Consider the following 17,915-nt stretch of genomic DNA (forward strand, 5'->3'; position numbering starts at 1 on the left):
GGTGCTGGGGGGCACAAAGGGGACATTTGGGGACATTGGGGGGTGCTGGGGGGGCACAAAGGGGACATTTGGGGGGATTTGGGGACATTGGGGGGTGCTGGGGGGGGGGCACAAGGGACATTTGGGGGGGATTTGGGGACATTGGGGGGGTTTGGGGTGCTGGGGGGGCACAAAGGGGACATTTGGGAGGGATTTGGGGACATTGGGGGGTGCTGGGGGGCACAAAGGGGACATTTGGGGGGATTTGGGGACATTGGGGGGTGCTGGGGGGGCACAAAGGGGACATTTGGGGGGGATTTGGGGACATTGGGGGGGTTTGGGGTGCTGGGGGGGCACAAAGGGGACATTTGGGAGGATTTGGGGACATTGGGGGGTGCTGGGGGGGCACAAAGGGGACATTTGGGGGAATTTGGGGACATTGGGGGGTGCTGGGGGGGCACAAAGGGGACATTTGGGGGGATTTGGGGACATTGGGGGGGTGCTGGGGGGGCACAAAGGGGACATTTGGGGGGGATTTGGGGACATTGGGAGGTGCTGGGGGGCACAAAGGGGACATTTGGGGGGATTTGGGACATTGGGGGGTGCTGGGGGGGGCACAAAGGGGACATTTGGGGGGGATTTGGGGACATTGGGGGGGGTGCTGGGGGGGGCACAAAGGGGACATTTGGGGGGCATTTGGGGACATTGGGGGGGTGCTGGGGGGGCACAAAGGGGACATTTGGGGGGACATTTGGGGACATTGGGGGGTGCTGGGGGGGCACAAAGGGGACATTTGGGGGGATTTGGGGACATTGGGGGGTGCTGGGGGGGCACACAAAGGGGACATTTGGGGGGGATTTGGGGACATTGGGGGGTGCTGGGGGGCACAAAGGGGACATTTGGGGGGATTTGGGGACATTGGGGGGTGCTGGGGGGCACAAAGGGGACATTGGGGGGATTTGGGGACATTGGGGGGTGCTGGGGGGCACAAAGGGGACATTTGGGGGGGATTTGGGGACATTGGGGGGTGCTGGGGGGCACAAAGGGGACATTTGGGAGGGATTTGGGGACATTGGGGGGTGCTGGGGCACAAGGGCACTAAGGGGGACATTTGGTGGCAGGGATTTGGGGGACATTGGGGGGTGCTGGGGGGCACAAAGGGGACATTTGGGGGGGATTTGGGGACATTGGGGGGTGCTGGGGGGGCACAAAGGGGACATTTGGGGGGGATTTGGGGACATTGGGGGGTGCTGGGGGGCACAAAGGGGACATTTGGGGGGGATTTGGGGACATTGGGGGGTGCTGGGGGGCACAAAGGGGACATTTGGGGGGGATTTGGGGACATTGGGCGGGTGCATGGGGGGGCACAAAGGGGACATTTGGGGGGGATTTGGGGACATTGGGGGGTGCTGGGGGGCACAAAGGGGACATTTGGGGGGGATTTGGGGACATTGGGGGGTGCTGGGGGGGCACAAAGGGGACATTTGGGGGGGGATTTGGGGACATTGGGAGGTGCTGGGGGGGGCACAAAGGGGACATTTGGGGGGGATTTGGGGACATCGGGGGGGTTTTGGGGTGCTGGGGGGGGTCCCCTTGTGCCCCCCCCCCCCAGCAGCAGCGCAGGGCTCTTGGCAAAGGGTTTTATTGAGGCCCGACCCCCCCCCCCCCCCCCAAACCCCACCAAATAAATATACAATAAAAAGCAACCGGCGTTAAAAAGGGCAAATTTGGGGGGGGGGGGGGGTAAAGAGGGGGGGCCCAGGTTTGGGGGGGCCCGGGGGGGGGGCCCGGACTATCACACAGTGATAAGGCGGCGGTGACGAACCCCCGGGGGGGGGGCGATGGGGACAAGGGGGGGGGGGGGCTTCATGGCTGTACAAATATACAAGGGGGGGGGGGTTTGGGGGGGCCCCCGGGGGGTTTGGGGGGGCCCTGGAGGGTTTGGGGGGGTCCCCAGGGGGTTTAAGGGGGCCCCTGGGGGGGTTGGGGGGGGCCCCAGGGGGTTTGGGGGGGCCCCCGGGGGGTTTGGGGGGGGCTCTGGAGGGGTTTGGGGCACCCCCGGGGGGGTTTGGGGGGCCCCCAGGGGGGTTTAGGGGGGCCCCTGGGGGGTTTGGGGGGGCCCTGGAGGGGTTTTGGGCCCCCCCCCCCGGCTTGGGGTAGTGTTGGGGGCCCCCCCCGGGGGGGTATATGGAGCCGTGCTGCCCCTATGGGGGGCTATAAGGTCCATAATTGCCCCTGGGGGGGGGGATAAGGCCCCTAATTGCCCCCCAGGGGGTGTGTAGTGCCCCCCCCCCCGCCCCCCCCGGGGGGGTATAGATCCCATAGGTGCCCCTGGGGGGGGGTGTAGTGTTCCCCCCACCCCCGGGGGGGGTATAGATCCCATAGGTGCCCCCGGGGGGGTGTAGTGCCCCCCCAGGGGGTATATAGAGGCCATAAGTCCCCCCCCGGGGGGGGGGGCACAGAGCCCTTAACTGCCCCCGGGGGTATACAGAGCTCCTAATTGCCCTTGGGGGTGCCTATAGAGCCCATAAGTGCCCCTGGGGGGGGGACACAGAGTCCATAACTGCCCCCGGGGGTATATAGAGGCCATAACTGTCCCCAGGGGGGTGTATAGAGGCCATAAGTGCCCCCAGGGAGGGTACATAGAGCCCGTAACTGCCCCGGGGGGGGTATATAGAGCGGCTAAGTGCCCCCTGGGGAGGTATAGAGAGCCCATAAGTGCCCCTTGGGGGGGTATAGAGAGCCCATAACTGCCCCCGGGGGTATATAGAGCCTGTAAGTGCCGCCGGGGGCATATATAGAGCCCATAACTATCCCCCCAGGGATATATAGAGCCCATAATTGCCCCTGGGGGGGTATATAGAGCCCATAACTGCCCCCCCCCGGAATATATAGAGCCCATAATTGCCCCCGGGGGGGTATATAGAGCCCATAACTACCCCCCCCAGGATATATAGAGCCCATAATTGCCCCTGGAGGGGTAGATAGAGCCCATAACTGCCCCCAAAGGGGTACACAGAGCCTATAACTGCCCCCGGGGGTATATAGAACCCATAGGTGCCCCCAGAGGGGCATATAGAGTCCATAGGTGCCCCCAGAGGGATGTACAGAACCCAGAGGTGCCCCCGGGGGTATACAGGGCCCATAGGTGCCCCCAGAGGGGGGTACAGAGCCTATAGGTGCCCCTGGGGGTATATAGAGCCCATAGGTGCCCCTGGGGGTATACAGAGCCCATAGGCACGCCCAGAGGAGTATATAGAGCCCATAGGCACCCCCAGAGGGGGGTACAGAGCCCATAGGTGCCCCTGGGGGTATACAGAGCCCATAGGTGCCCCCAGAGGGATGTACAGAACCCATAGGTGCCCCTAGAGGAGTATATAGAGCCTATAGGCGCCCCCAGAGGGGGGTATAGAGCCCATAGGTGCCCCTGGGGGTATATAGAGCCTATAGGCGCCCCCAGAGGAGGGGTATAGAGCCCATAGGTGCCCCTGGGGGTATATAGAGCCTATAGGCGCCCCCAGAGGGGGGGTATAGAGCCCATAGGTGCCCCTGGGGGTATATAGAGCCTATAGGCGCCCCCAGAGGGGGGGTATAGAGCCCATAGGTGCCCCTGGGGGTATATAGAGCCTATAGGCGCCCCCAGAGGGGGGGTATAGAGCCCATAGGTGCCCCTGGGGGTATATAGAGCCTATAGGCGCCCCCAGAGGGGGGGTATAGAGCCCATAGGTGCCCCTGGGGGTATATAGAGCCTATAGGCGCCCCCAGAGGGGGGGTATAGAGCCCATAGGTGCCCCTGGGGGTATATAGAGCCTATAGGCGCCCCCAGAGGGGGGGTATAGAGCCCATAGGTGCCTCCCGCACCCCAGGGGGCAGTTGGGGGGGGGGGGGGCAGGGGAGCCCCGAGGCCTCCCTGGGGCGTCACGAGCTGCAGGGAGCCGCCGGGCTCAGCTCCCCCGGGAGGGGGGGGAAAGGTGACAAAGGCCACCCCGCGCGTCCCTCCGGTGTCACCTCCCCGTGTGTCCCCCCCCCCCCTCCCCGCCCCCTTCCCGGCGTCACACGAAGACCTTGGCGAGGGCGTCGGCGCCGGCGCTGGCGCTGAGGGCGCGGCTGGGGTGGAAGGCGACGGCGTGGACGGCTTCTTCGTGTTTTTTGCGGTGCGCCGTCAGCTCCTGGACGCAGGTTTTGTGGGCCAGGTGCCACAGGCGCAAGGAACAGTCGTGACCTGCCGAGGCCACGGAAGGGGACATTTGTGACGTTCGGGGACGGGGGACATTCGGGTGTCCTCGGGGGGGGGGGGGGACGACACTTTGGTGTCCTGGGGGGGGACGACCCCGGCGTCCGGGAGGGACGTGGGTGCGGCGGGGAAGGGACGTGGGAGTTTGGGGCGGCTGAGGGACAATTTTGGGGACAAGGGACACGTAAAAAAAAGGGGGGGGGGGGATTTGGGGAGCGCAAGGGGGGGGGTTTCAGGTCCCCTGGGTCACCCCAGGGTGGTGACAGCGGGGAGGGGACAGGACGGTGACGGCAGCGGTGGCTGAGAGCGGAGAGGGGACAGGACGGTGACGGCAGCGGTGGCTGAGGAGCGCCGAGATCCGACGCTCTCGTTTCAGAGACGGTGGGGAGGGGGACAGGGTTGGGGCCAAGGACGGGGTTGGGGACAAGGTTGGGGACAAGGATGGGGTTGGGGACAAGGACGGGGACGGGGACGCTTACTGCCGGACATGAGGAAGACGCCGTTGGGGTCGACGGCCAAGCAGGTGACGGCGTCCAAGTGGGCCACCATGGAGTGCACGACTTTACCTGGCGGTGAGAAATAGGAGAGGGGGTGGCAGCGGTGACAGGGACGTCCCCAACCTCCTCCCCGCCCCCCCCCCCCAGCCTCGTTAGGGCTAACGAAGCCCCCAGCCCAACCTGTCCGGTTGTCGAGGAAGCGGATGCCGCGGTCGTCGCTGGCGGTGATGGTGAGGGGCTGCGAGGGGTGGCTCACCACTTGGTTGACCTGGCTGCCACCTGCGTGGGGACGCCAGGATCAGGCCCTCGGCGGTGACAAAACAGGGGGGACGCGGGGGACACCCCGTCACCCGTTCACTCACCGCCATCCGGCCGGGCTTCGAGCGCCAAAACGGCTCGAGCCGCTTCTACGTCGTAGAGCACCGCGGCGCCCGTCCGGAAAGCCACCACGGCGTGGTTGGGTTGGGTGGTCGAGAAGGTGACGGAGGTGGGGACACCGTGCTCTGCGGGGAGGGGGGGACAAAAAGGGTGACAGGGGGGTGGCGGGGGACGTCCCCGACGCCGAGGGGACGCCCCCCTGCCCCGCTCACCGCTCTGGGCATCGTAGGTGCCGAGGCAGGCGCCGTCTTCGCGCCGGGGGTCCCAGATGCGGACGGTGCCGTCGGCGGAGCAGGAGGCCAAGCGGTCGCCGGCGGGGTTGAAGGCCAGGCCCCAGACGGCGTCACCGTGACCCTCCAGGACGCCGCTGAGCACCCCGGGGTCTGGGGACAGCGGGAAATGTCACCTCAGAGGGGGGGTGACAGCGTGGCTGAGGGGGTGGCACGGCAACCGGAGGGGCGGCACGGCAACCGGCGCGGTGGCACGGCAACCGGCGCGGTGGCACGGCAGCCGGAGGGGGACGCTGCGGTGATGCCACGGGCAAAGGGGGTGACGCCGCAGCCGGAGAGGGGGGGTGACGGGGTGGGGTTGGGGACCGGCGGGCGCGGATGTCACCCAAAGGGGAGGGGACACCCACCGTAACCGTCGTAGGGGTCCATGTCGAGGTCGGGCAGGCGCCAGCAGCGGATGCGGGCGTCCACGCCGGCGCTGCAGCACAGGGCGCTGTCGCGGCCCATGGCGACGGCGAGCACCGGGCCCCTGCGGGGACGGGGATGAGGTGACAGGGACCCCGGGGGTGTCCCCAGAGCCACCCGTCATCCCCCCAGACTGGCCCGTGTCACCCCCCCCCCCGAGCCCAGCGCCCCGGTCCCCGTCCCCTACCTGTGCCCGCGGAAAGCGTACACCGGCTCCACGTCCAGCGCCGCGTTCCTGGAAAGGGGACAAAAAGGCGGGTGACAACTGCGCCGAGGGGTGTCCCCGTCCCTGTCACCCCTTTGTCACCCCTCCCAGCACCCACTTTTTGGGGGCGACAGGCTTCTGGAGGTTCCAGAGTTTGAGGGTGCCGTCCTCGGAGGCGGTGAGCAGGGCGGCTTCGGCGGGGTGGAAGGCGAGACCCCGCACGGCGTCGTAGTGGCTGCGCAGGGTGAATTTGGGGCTCCACGTCTTCTTCAGGGCGTCCCGGCCCTCCGGGAGCTGCGGGGACACGAGGGGACAGTGGCAGGGGACGGTGGCAGGGGACGGTGGCACCCCACGACCCCAGCTGGGGCTAGTGGCAGGTGGCTTTCGGTGGCCGGAGGGCGAGGAAAGGACAGGGGGGACCGAAGGGACGTGATGGGGACCGGGGTGGTCCAGGGTGGTCATGGGGGGCTGGGGACACCGTGGGGACAGCGGAGCCCAGGGGATGCTCAGGGCAGGTTTGGGGACACCGTGGGGACAGCGGAGCCCAGGGGACGCTCAGGGCAGGTTTGGGGACACCGTGGGGACAGCAGAGCCCAGGGGACGCTCAGGGCAGGTTTGGGGACAGCGTGGGGACAGCAGAGCCCAGGGGACGCTCAGGGCAGGGTTGGGGACACCGTGGGGACAGCGGAGCCCAGGGGACGCTCAGGGCAGCTTTGGGGACACTCAGAGCAGGTTTGGGGACACCACAGGGACAGCGGAGCCCAGGGGACGCTCAGGGAAGGTTTGGGGACACCACGGGGACAGCGGAGCCCACGGGACGCTCAGGGAAGTTTTGGGGACACGACGGGGACAGCGGAGCCCAGGGGACGCTCAGGGCAGGGTTGGGGACACCGTGGGGACAGCGGAGCCCAGGGGACGCTCAGGGCAGCTTTGGGGACACTCAGGGCAGGGTTGGGGACACTGTGGGGACAGCAGAGCCCAGGGGACACTCAGGGCAGGTTTGGGGACACTGTGGGGACAGCAGAGAGCCCAGGGGACGCTCAGGGCAGGTTTGGGGACACCGTGGGGACAGCAGATCCCAGGGGACGCTCAGGGCAGGGTTGGGGACAGCGTGGGGACAGCAGAGCCCAGGGGACGCTCAGGGCAGGTATGGGGACACCACGGGGACAGCAGATCCCAGGGGACGCTCAGGGCAGGGTTGGGGACAGCGTGGGGACAGCAGAGCCCAGGGGACGGACAGGGAAGGTTTGGGGACACCGTGGGGACAGCGGAGCCCAGGGGACACTCAGGGCAGGGTTGGGGACAGCGTGGGGACAGCGGAGCCCAGGGGACGCTCAGGGCAGGGTTGGGGACACCGTGGGGACAGCAGAGAGCCCAGGGGCCGCTCAGGGCAGGTTTGGGGACACTCAGGGCAGGTTTGGGGACAGCGTGGGGACATGGGGGGGTGACTCACGTCACAGCTGAGCTCGTTGTCGTTGGTGACGGTCAGGTCGGCCAGGTCCCCCAGGCTGACGGCGCCGCCGCCGATGCTGTCCATGATGAAGACGTCGGAGGTGATGCCCAAAGACCCTGCGGAAGCCAGCGGCTGGGGGTGACCCCCCTAAGGGACACGGGGACCCCCCGAGGGGACACGGGGACCCCTCCCAAGGGACACGGGGACCCCCTCCCCCCCCCAGGACCGTACCTTCGTGAGGTCGCGGTGGCCCCGTAGCCACTGGTTTCGGTGGGAGCCCGTCCACGTCCCGCAGGTCGGCCAGGATCCCCCGCAGCCGGCCCCGGCGGCTCTCTGCAGGGACGGGGGGGGGGGGGGGTAGGAGATCCAGTATCAAAGTTGGGGGGTCAAAGGGGGCCCCCCAAAATCCACCGCTGCCCCCCGGTGCCGCTCACCCAGCTCCACGCCCTCCCCGGCGCGCCGGCCGGCCCCGTTCTCTCCGGAACCCAGGAAGTCGAATTCGTTGAGGGCGTCCTCGGAGTCTTCGTCGTCATCCTCATCCTCCACCTCGGGCAGGAGGGGTTTGGGGGTGAGCTGAGGAAAAGGGGGGGCACGGGGGGGGGTCACGGCCCCGTTTTGGGGGGACCCCTGAAGCCACCGGGAGAGAAGATGGTGGAAATGGGGGGGCACAAGGGCCTCTGGGTTTGGGGAACCCCCCCCCGGGGTTTGGGAGACACCCAGGTGCGGGGGAACCCCAGGTTTAGGGAACACCCAGGTTTGGGGGACCCCCAGGTTTGGGGGGGGGCACCTCAGGTTTGGGGGATGCTGAGTTTGGGGAACCCCTCAGGTTTGGGGGACCACCCCAGGTTTGGGGGATACCTCAGATTTAGGGGACCCCCAAGTTTCAGAGACCCCTCCCAGCTTTGGGGACCCCCCAGCTTTGGGGGACACCCAGGTTTGATGGACCCCCAGCTTTGGGGACCCCCCCAGCTTTGGGGGATCCCCAGCTTTGGGGACACTCCCCCAGCTTTGGGGGACACACAGCTTTGAGAGACCCCCAGCTTTGGGGACCCCCCCAGCTTTGGGGGACACCCAGGTTTGAGGAACACCAAGGCTTGGGGGACCCCCAGCTTTGGGGGACCCCCCCAGCTTTGGGGACCCCCCCAGCTTTGGGGACCCCCCCGGCTTTGGGGACACCCAGGTTTGAGGAACACCAAGGTTTGGGGGACCCCCAGCTTTGGGGGACCCCCCCAGCTTTGGGGGACACCAAGGTTTGGGGGACACCAGGCTTTGGGGGACCCCCAGCTTGGGGGACCCCCCCAGCTTTGGGGGACACCAAGGTTTGGGGGACACCAGGCTTTGGGGGACCCCCAGCTTTGGGGACCCCCCCAGCTTTGGGGACCCCCCAGCTTTGGGGGACCCCCAGGTTTGAGGGACCCCCAGCTTTGGGGACCCCCCAGCTTTGGGGGACCCCCAGGTTTGAGGGACCCCCAGCTTTGGGGACCCCCCCCAGCTTTGGGGGACCCCCAGGTTTGAGGGACACCAAGGTTTGGGGGACACCAAGGTTTGGGGACCCCCCCGGCTTTGGGGACCCCCCAGCTTTGAGGGACACCCAGGTTTGAGGGACACCCAGGTTTGGGGGACCCCCAGCTTTGGGGACCCCCCCCAGCTTTAGGGGGTGCCTCGATTGGGGGGGACACCCCCCTCCCCCACAATTTTGGGGGTGCCCCTTGCCTTGACTCGCTGCTTCTTGTGCTGGGCGGGAGGAAGGCTCTCGGCGTCCTCATCCTCGTCACTGTCCTCGTCCTCGCCGCCGCCGCCGGGCGGGAAGGGGACCTGCTCCAAGCCCCCGCCGCCCCCCCGCTCTTCCGTCTCCTTCCCGGCATTCCTGAGGGCGGGAAGCGCCGGGATGGAGTTAGGGGGACCCCCAAAAGCACCCCAAAAATGCCCCCACCCCCTGAGCTTTCACCTCTGGATTTGCTCCTCGATGCGTCGCACCAGGAGGGAGTCGGTAGCCGGGGGGCTACCGGGGGCCGGCGGAGCCGGGGGCCCGCGGCCCAGCAGCGAGCGGACGCGACGTGACCTCATGTCCAAGATGGTGTCACTGTACCCCACTTCCTCCAGGTACCTGGGGGGGGACACACACAGGGAAAACGGGGTGCTCAGGGTACCCCAAAACCCACCCGAGCACCCCGCTAGCCACCCAACTCACTGCCGCAACAGTTGCCGGCCCTCTTTCCAAGCCAAGGGGCCACCTTCCAGCGATGTCACCTCCACGGGGCCGTTGGACACTGAGGGGGGGGGACACGCACGGGGGGGGGGGGGGGGGTCAGGCACCCCAAAAGCCACCCGTGTCACCCCCATTTTGGGGACGGGGACGCTCACCCGGCTCCGGCGCCTCCGGTTTCTTCTCCCCCGGCGTCGGCTCGGTGCCGAATTTCAACTTGTGGTACTTGGACCTGGAAAGAAACGGAAGGGGACAAAGAGGTGACAAGTGGCCTTCAAATAAGGGGGGGGTGGTGGCCCCGTGAGGCGAGGAGGGGGACGGTGACCCCCAAAAGGAGCGTGGGGACCGCCGGAGTTTTGGGGTGTCCCCCACCTCTCCTGTTTGAGGGCGTATTCCAGCATTTTGATGCGGCGCACCAGGTCGGTCTTGAGGTTTTCCTGTCCCTTGCGTTCGCCTTGAAGAAAAGCCACCTGCGCCTGCGGGGACACGGTGACAAGGGACATGGTGACAGGGGACACCCGGGCCACCGCCACCCCCCTGCCCCTCCCCCAACAGCACCCTGCCCCTCCCCCGGGTGCAGAAGTGACATGGGGACGAGTGGCTCCGGCCACCGGGACAGGAGGTGGCAGCGGGGTCGGCCATGGGAGTGACACTTGGGGTTGGTGACACCTGGCAGGGACAGTGGTGGCCCCAGGAGTGACACCGGTGGCCCCAGGAGCAGTGCCAGTCCTGGGAGGGACACTGGTGGCCCCAGAGCTTGGTGCCAGTCCTGGGAGGGACACTGGTGGCCCCAGGAGTGACACCGGTGGCCCCAGAGCTTGGTGCCAGTCCTGGGAGGGACACTGGTGGCCCCAGGAGTGACACCGGTGGCCCCAGAGCTTGGTGCCAGTCCTGGGAGGGACACTGGTGGCCCTAGGAGTGACACTGGTGGCCCCAGACCTTCGTGCCAGTCCTACGAGGGACACTGGTGGCCCCAGGAGTGACACTGGTGGCCCCAGGAGCAATGCCACCAGCCCCAGGCTTGGTGACAACCCCAGGAGTGACACCGGTGGCCCTAGAACTTGATGCCAGTCCTGCAAGGGACACTGGTGGCCCCAGGAGTGACACCGGTGGCCCCAGGAGCAGTGCCACTAGCCCCAGGTTCTGTGATGGCCCCGGGAGTGACATCAGTGGCCCCCGGAGCAGTGCCAGTCCTGGGAGGGACACTGGTGGTCCTGGGAGGGACACTGGTGGCCCCAGGAGTGACACCGGTGGCCCCAGGAGCAGTGCCAGTCCTGGGAGGGACACTGGTGGCCCCAGGAGTGACACCAGTGGCCCCAGGAGCAGTGCCACTAGCCCCAGGTTCTGTGATGGCCCCAGGAGTGACACCAGTGGCCCCAGGAGCAGTGCCACTAGCCCCAGGTTCTGTGATGGCCACAGGAGTGACACCAGTGCCACCAGTGGCCCCAGGAGCAGTGCCACTAGCCCCAGGTTCTGTGATGGCCACAGGAGTGACACCAGTGCCACCAGTGGCCCCAGGAGCAGTGCCACTAGCCCCAGGTTCTGTGATGGCCCCAGGAGTGACACCAGTGCCACCAGTGGCCCCAGTAGCAGTGCCATTAGCCCCAGGTTCTGTGATGGCCCCAGGAGTGACACCAGTGGCCCCAGTAGCAGTGCCACTAGCCCCAGGTTCTGTGATGGCCACAGGAGTGACACCAGTGCCACCAGTGGCCCCAGGAGCAGTGCCATTAGCCCCAGGTTCTGTGATGGCCCCAGGAGTGACACCAGTGGCCCCAGTAGCAGTGCCACTAGCCCCAGGTTCTGTGATGGCCCCGGGAGTGACACCAGTGCCACCAGTGGCCCCAGGAGCAGTGCCACTAGCCCCAGGTTCTGTGATGGCCCCAGGAGTGACACCAGTGCCACCAGTGGCCCCAGTAGCAGTGCCACTAGCCCCAGGTTCTGTGATGGCCACAGGAGTGACACCAGTGCCACCAGTGGCCCCAGTAGCAGTGCCACTAGCCCCAGGTTCTGTGATGGCCCCGGGAGTGACACCAGTGCCACCAGTGGCCCCAGGAGCAGTGCCACTAGCCCCAGGTTCTGTGATGGCCCCGGGAGTGACACCAGTGCCACCAGTGGCCCCAGGAGCAGTGCCACTAGCCCCAGGTTCTGTGATGGCCCCGGGAGTGACACCAGTGGCCCCAGAGCCCGGTGCCACCAGGGGTTGGGGGTCCCCAAAACTGGGGTGCAGCGGGGTCCCCAGTACCGGGGCTGGGGGTCCCCGATATCGGGGTGCAGGGGGGGTCCCCAATCCTGAGGCTGGGGGTCCCTCAAACTGGAGCTGAGGGTCCCTGATACTGGGGCAGGGGTTCCCCAAAACCGGGGTACAGGAGGGGTCCCCAATACTGGGGGGGGTCCCCAATACCAAGGCTGAGCGGTCCCAGGTCTGGGGGTCCCCAAAACCAGGGCTGAGGGGTCCCCAATACAGGGGGATCCCCAATACTGGGGCTGGGGGGGTCCCCAAAACCAGGGGTGCTTCACACCGGGTCTGGGGGTCCCCAATACTGGGGCTGGGGGGGTCCCGGGGCTGGGGGTCCCCAATCCCGGGGGGGGGGTCCCCAATCCCCAGGGGGTCCCCAATACCGGGGCTGAGGGGTCCCAGGGCTGGGGGTCCCCAATCCCGGGGGGGTCCCCAATACCAGAGCTGAGGTGTCCCAGGGCTGGGGGTCCCCAGTACCAGGGGGGTCCCCAATCCCAGAGGGGTCCCCAATCCCGGGGCTAAGGGGTCCCAGGGCTGGGTGCCCCCAGTACCGGGGGGGTCCCCAATCCCCGGGGGTCCCCAATCCCGGGGATGCTCAATCCCGGGGCTGGGGGGGTGTCCCAATACAGGGGGGTCCCCAATACCGGGGCTGAGGGGTCACGGAGCTGGGGGTCCCCAATCCCGGGGGTGCTCAATCCCGGGGCTGGGGGGGGTCCCCAATACAGGGGGGTCCCCAATACCGGGGCTGAGGGGTCCCGGGGCTGGGGGTCCCCAATCCCGGGGCTGGGGGGGGGTCCCCAATCCCGGGGCTGCTCAATCCCGGGGCTGGGGGGGTCCCCAATACAGGGGGGTCCCCAATCCCGGGGCTGAGGGGTCCCGGGGCTGAGTGCCCCCAATCCCGGGACTGGGGGGGGGGTCCCCAATCCCGGGGTTCCCCGATCCCGGGGCTGGGGGCTCCCCGGTGCCGGCCGCGGCCCCCCCGCCGCGGTGCCGCCGGTGCCCGCCCCCCGCTCCCGCCGCCCGGCGGCCATTTCCTCCCAAGATGGCGGCGGCGGCGGCGGCGGCCCCGGTAACCCCCGGCGGGGCCCGGTGGGGCTGGGGATGGGGGGGGTCGGAGGCTGAGGGGGGGTCCCGGGCGCGGTGCCGGTACCTGGAGCTCGGCCCGCTCCGCCTCCCAGCGCCCCTTCTCGGCCTCGAAGCGCGCCCATTCGTGCTGGATGAAGTGCAGGATACCGGGCAGGCTCAACCCGCCTCGAGCCGCCGGTTCGGGCCCGGGAGCGGGGCTGGGGCCGGGGGGGGGCCCGGCGGGGGGCGGCTGGGCCCTCGCCGCCGCCGCCGCCGCCCGCTCCGCCGCCATCACGGCTGCCACAAAGGGAGCCGCGGGGCCGCCGCCGCCGCCGCTTCCTGCCAGAAAGGGAGCCGGAAGCGGGGGGGCGGGGCCGGCCGCGCGTTACCCGGGCAACGGCGCCCGCGGGCGGGACGGGGGGAGAGGGGGGGTATAGGGGGCTATAGGGGGTACGGGGGGTATAGGGGATATAGGGGGTGTAGGGGGTACGGGGGGTATAGGGGATATAGGGGGTGTAGGGGGTAGGGGGGTATAAGGGGTACAGGGGGGGTAGGGGGTAGGGGGGGTGCAGGGGATATAGGGGGTGTAGGGGGTACGGGGGGTATAGGGGGTACGGGGGGTATAGGGGATATAGGGGGTGTAGGGGGTAGGGGGGTATAAGGGGTACAGGGGGTGTAGGGGGTAGGGGGGGTGCAGGGGATATAGGGGGCATAGGGGGTGTAGGAGCTATAGAGGGTATAGGGGGTGTAGGGGTATAGGGGATATAGGGGGTGTAGGGGGTACGGGGGGTGTAGGGGACATAAGGGGTGTAGGGGGTGTAGGGGGCTATAGGGGGTGTAGGGGGTATGGGGGCTATAGGGGGTACGGGGGCTATAGGGGATATAGGGGGTGTAGGGGATATAGGGGGTGTAGGGGATATAGGGGTACAGGGGGTACAGGGGGTGTAGGAGATAGGGGGGTATAGGGGGTGTAGGGGGTACAGGGGGGGTAGGGGGGTGTAGGGGGTAGGGGGGTATAGGCGGCATAGGGGGTATAGGAGCTATAGAGGGTGTAGGGGTATAGGGGATATAGGGGGTGTAGGGGGTACAGGCGGTATAGGGGGTATGGGGGTACAGGGGGTGTAGGGGGTACAGGGGGTAGAGGGGCTATAGGGTGTGTAGGGGGTATAGAGGATACAGGGGCTATAGGGGATATAGGGGGTATGGGGATACAGGGGGTATAGGGGATACAGGGCTGCAGGGGACGGGGGGTGTAGGGGCTATAGGGGATACAGGGGGTATAGGGCTATAGGGGACAGGGTAGAGGCCTATAGGGGATGGGGGGACAGGGGGTATAGGGGCTATAGGGGGATACAGGGAGTATAGGGGCTGCAGGGGACGGGGGTGTAGGGGCTGTAGGGAATACACGGGGTATAGGGCTATAGGGGATACAGAGGCTATAGGGGATACAGGGGCTATAGGGGTGCATGCAGCTATAGGTGCGCATATAGACACCTATATGTGCGGGTGCGTATATCTGGGGGTACACGGGGCCTGTAGATCTATGGGTGCCCATCCCATATATAGGCGTGGCGCCTATAGGTGCCTGCAGCAACCCCTCCAACCCACGTACGTATATAGGGGCTGCCCATATAGCGTTGCTATAGCAACCGGGGCTGGCGTTGCCACGGCAACCTCAGCTGGGGGGGGGGGAGATGCCCTGGGCCCCTGCTGGGGGGGGGGGCATTAATGGGTCTCCCCATTAATTAACCCCCCTCGTTAATGATCTCCCCATTAACGAGCCCCCTGTTAATGGGTCTCCCCATTAACGAGCCCCCCTCATTAATGGGCCTCCCCGTTAATGAGCCCCCCATTAACGAGCCCCCCTCATTAATGGGCCTCCCCGTTAATGAGCCCCCCATTAACGAGCCCCCCTCATTAATGGGTCTCCCCGTTAATGAGCCCCCCATTAACGAGCCCCCCTCATTAATGGGCCTCCCTGTTAATGAGCCCCCCTCGTTAACGGGTCTCCCCATTAACGAGCCCCCCATTAACAAGCCCCCCTCATTAATGGGCCTCCCTGTTAATGAGCCCCCCATTAACGAGCCCCCCTTGTTAATGGGCCTCCCCATTAATGGGTCTCTCCATTAACGAGCCCCCCCATTAATGGCTCTCCCTGTTAAGGGGTCTCCCCATTAACGCCCCCCCCCTCATTAATGGGTCTCCCCATTAACGAGCGCCCCTGTTAAGGGGTCTCCCCGTTAACGCGTGCCCCTCGTTAACGAACCCCCCTCATTAACGCCTCTTTCCCCCTCCCAGCGCCGCCGCCGAGCCCCGGCTGAGACCTCCCCGCTCGTGCCACGTGTGGCAGCACCGGTAGGACCCGGCTGGGGCGGCGGGGGGGACACACACACCCCCCTCATTAATTAATTAACGAGGGGGGAGGCTAATTAAGACCCTCGGCATGCGGGTGACGCCGTGCCAGGCCGCTCTGGCGGGAGCCATCGGCCTCAACCTCCTCCTCCTCTACTGCGCCTGGCGGGGGCCGGGGGCGTCCCCGCCGCCCTCCTGCCGGCCCCACCGCGGCGTCCCCGGCGTCACCGTCCTCCTCCGGGACTTCGAGGACTTCGAGAACGATTTGGCGGGGACGGCGCGATCCTTCGCTTCCTTACCCGTTCCGGTAGTGGTGGCTGCCGAAACGCCGCCGTATCCACCGGTACCGTTACCGGCTGGGGTCGAGGTGTTACCGTTACGTCCCGTCGCCGACCGCCCGCCGCCGTTGGCGCATCCCGAACTCTACGTCCGCACCCGCCACGTGGCTTTGGTTCCCGACGGCACCCGCGCCCTCCCCGGTTTGCTGGAACGGATGCGGGACGCTTTGGAAGAAAACCCCGGCGCCGTTCGGTTGGTGGCGGCGCCGGTGGGATCGGCGCCGTTACGGTGTTTGGAGCTGCGGTTGGAACCGCGGGCGTGGACGGCGCGGTACGGCCCCGGCGCGCCGGGTGTTTGCCGGGCGGTGGAGGGGACGGCGGTGCTGTTGCTTCGTACCCGCGATCTCTTCGCTCTCCCCTTCCCCTTGGCGCGACCGGTGCCCACCGCGCTCTTCGTCCAAGCGGCGTTTCGGGGTTGGGGGTTACGGGTGATACCGGCGGCGTTCCCGGCGGCACGGCGATCCCCCGTTTCTCCTCACGGGCGTTGGAAAACCGAAAACCTGGCGGAAAACCGCCGGCGCCGGTTGATGCGCGATCTCGGCATCAAACGAGAGGTGTTGGCGGACGGGCGGGAACGCTGGTACGGCTGCGGCAAGGAGACGGCGCGGTGTTTCGGCACGGTTCACGCCCGTACCCCCCAGTACCTCCTCGCCGGGCGCTGGACCCCGCCGTGCTGCCTACGGGCGCTACGGGAAACCGCCCGGCACGTAACCGGGGTGCTGGAGGCCGCCGGAGTACGGTACTGGTTAGAAGGGGGGTCGTTACTGGGTGCCGCCCGCCTCGGGGACATCATCCCTTGGGATTACGACGTGGATTTGGGAATTTACCGGGAGGACGTCGGTAAATGCCGGTGGTTGGCGGCGGCGGCGGCGACGGGGGAGCCGGTGGAAGACGCCGAGGGTTTTCTTTGGGAGAAAGCGGCGGAGGGAGACTTTTACCGCGTTCACTACAGTCGGAGCAACCGGTTACACGTGGACCTGTGGCCGTTTTACCCCCGCGGCGGGGTGATGACCAAGGACACGTGGTTGGGGCACCCCCAAGACGTGGAGTTCCCCGAAAGTTTCCTCCGTCCCCGGGTGCCGATGGCTTTCGCCGGCTTTACCGCCATGGCGCCCAACAACGCCCGCGCCTTCCTCGAGTTGAAGTTCGGAGCGGGAGCCATCGAGAACCCCGAGTACCCCAATCCCGCCGTCAAGCGCCTGGGGCAGGACTGACGGGGGGGGGGGGGGTGTCCCCGTGGGGTGTCCCCCGCCAGTGACAATAAACCCTCCGGTGACACCCGCTGCGCCAAAGCCTCGCCCCTGCGTGACGCTTACGGGGTTCCCTGGGGGGTCCCTCTGCCACCTGGGCCACCCCCGGGGTCCCCAATCCATCCTGGGGTTCCCCTGGGCCACCCCTGGCCACCCCCAGGGTCCCCAATCTGTCCTGGGGGGTCCCTCTGCCACCTGGGCCACCCCCAGGGTCCCCAATCCATCCTGGGGTCCCCCCAGGCCACCCCAGGGTCCCCAATCCGACCTGGGGGGTCCCCTGGGGCACACCCAAGGTCCCCAATCCGTCCTGGGGTCCCCCTGAGCCACCCCCTGGCCACCTCCAGGGTCCCCAATCCATCCTGGGGTCCCCCCAGGCCACCCCAGGGTCCCCAATCCGACCTGGGGGGGTCCCCTGGGGCACACCCAAGGTCCCCAATCCGTCCTGGGGTCCCCCTGGGCCACCACTGGCCACCCCCAGGGTCCCCAATCTGTCCTGGGGGATCCCTCTGCCACCTGGGCCACCCCCAGGGTCCCCAATCCATCCTGGGGTCCCCCTGGCCACCCCTGGTCACCTCAGGGTCCCCAATCTGTCCTGGGGTCCCCCTGGCCACCTCCAGGGTCCCCAATCCATCCTGGGGTCCCCCTGGTAATCCCCAGGGTCCCCAGTCTGTCCTGGGGTCCCCCTGGGCCACCCCTGGCCACCCCCAGGGTCCCCAATCTGTCCTGGGGGGTCCCTCTGCCACCTGGGCCACCCCCAGGGTCCCCAATCCATCCTGGGGTCCCCCTGTGCCACCCCAGCCACCCCCAGGGTCCCCAATCCGTCCTGGGGGGGGTCCCCCTGGCCACCTCCAGGGTCCCCAATCCGTCCTGGGGTCCCCCCGGGCCACCCCTGGCCACCCCCAGGGTCCCCAATCCGACCTGGGGTCCCCCTGGGCCACCCCTGCCCACCCCAGGGTCCCCAGTTAACCCCAGGGGTGCCCCCACCCACTCTGGGGGTCCCCTGGGCCACCTCAGGATCCCCAGGGGT

General features: G+C 67.4%; 2 protein-coding genes across 3 annotated transcripts; one reads left to right on the top strand and one right to left on the bottom strand.

The window, feature by feature from the left end:
* Window positions 1–3,739: 3,739 nt before the first annotated feature.
* On the bottom strand, window positions 3,740–13,261 carry STRN4 (striatin 4). Of its 2 annotated transcripts, XM_082333445.1 has the most exons (17): window positions 13,034–13,261; window positions 10,020–10,123; window positions 9,806–9,879; window positions 9,633–9,711; window positions 9,390–9,548; window positions 9,155–9,308; window positions 7,876–8,014; window positions 7,673–7,774; window positions 7,442–7,557; window positions 6,107–6,282; window positions 5,971–6,018; window positions 5,726–5,847; window positions 5,301–5,471; window positions 5,073–5,213; window positions 4,891–4,989; window positions 4,693–4,779; window positions 3,740–4,201 (listed from the first exon to the last, which is right to left on the bottom strand). In XM_082333445.1, exons 1-17 carry the CDS (start codon window positions 13,238–13,240, stop codon window positions 4,032–4,034), a joined length of 2,148 nt encoding a protein of 715 aa, XP_082189571.1. In that variant the 5' UTR covers window positions 13,241–13,261; the 3' UTR covers window positions 3,740–4,031. The 2 variants fall into 2 exon arrangements, with proteins under 2 accessions (XP_082189571.1, XP_082189572.1); XM_082333446.1 differs by lacking the exon at window positions 9,633–9,711 and having other exon boundaries at window positions 13,034–13,197.
* On the top strand, window positions 12,925–16,904 carry FKRP (fukutin related protein). The gene is made up of 2 exons (XM_082333449.1): window positions 12,925–12,952; window positions 15,247–16,904. Exon 2 carries the CDS (start codon window positions 15,392–15,394, stop codon window positions 16,850–16,852), a length of 1,461 nt encoding a protein of 486 aa, XP_082189575.1. The 5' UTR covers window positions 12,925–12,952; window positions 15,247–15,391; the 3' UTR covers window positions 16,853–16,904.
* Window positions 16,905–17,915: the final 1,011 nt, after the last annotated feature.

Source organism: Platalea leucorodia (assembly GCF_965183815.1).
Source record: "Platalea leucorodia genome assembly, chromosome: 26".
NCBI classification, from domain to species: Eukaryota; Metazoa; Chordata; class Aves; order Pelecaniformes; family Threskiornithidae; genus Platalea; species Platalea leucorodia.

Bases quoted from the DNA above. Each gene is read 5' to 3' on its own strand.
- STRN4 (XM_082333445.1), bottom strand. From the start codon at position 13,240: ATGGCGGCGGAGCGGGCGGCGGCGGCGGCGGCGAGGGCCCAGCCGCCC. The intron at 5,472-5,725 runs GTGGGTGTCCCC...CGCTGTCCCCAG, and splicing joins GGACCCCTACGACGGTTACG to ACCCCGGGGTGCTCAGCGGC. The intron at 4,202-4,692 runs GTAAGCGTCCCC...TGGCCTCGGCAG, and splicing joins CGTCTTCCTCATGTCCGGCA to GTCACGACTGTTCCTTGCGC.
- FKRP (XM_082333449.1), top strand. From the start codon at position 15,392: ATGCGGGTGACGCCGTGCCAGGCCGCTCTGGCGGGAGCCATCGGCCTC.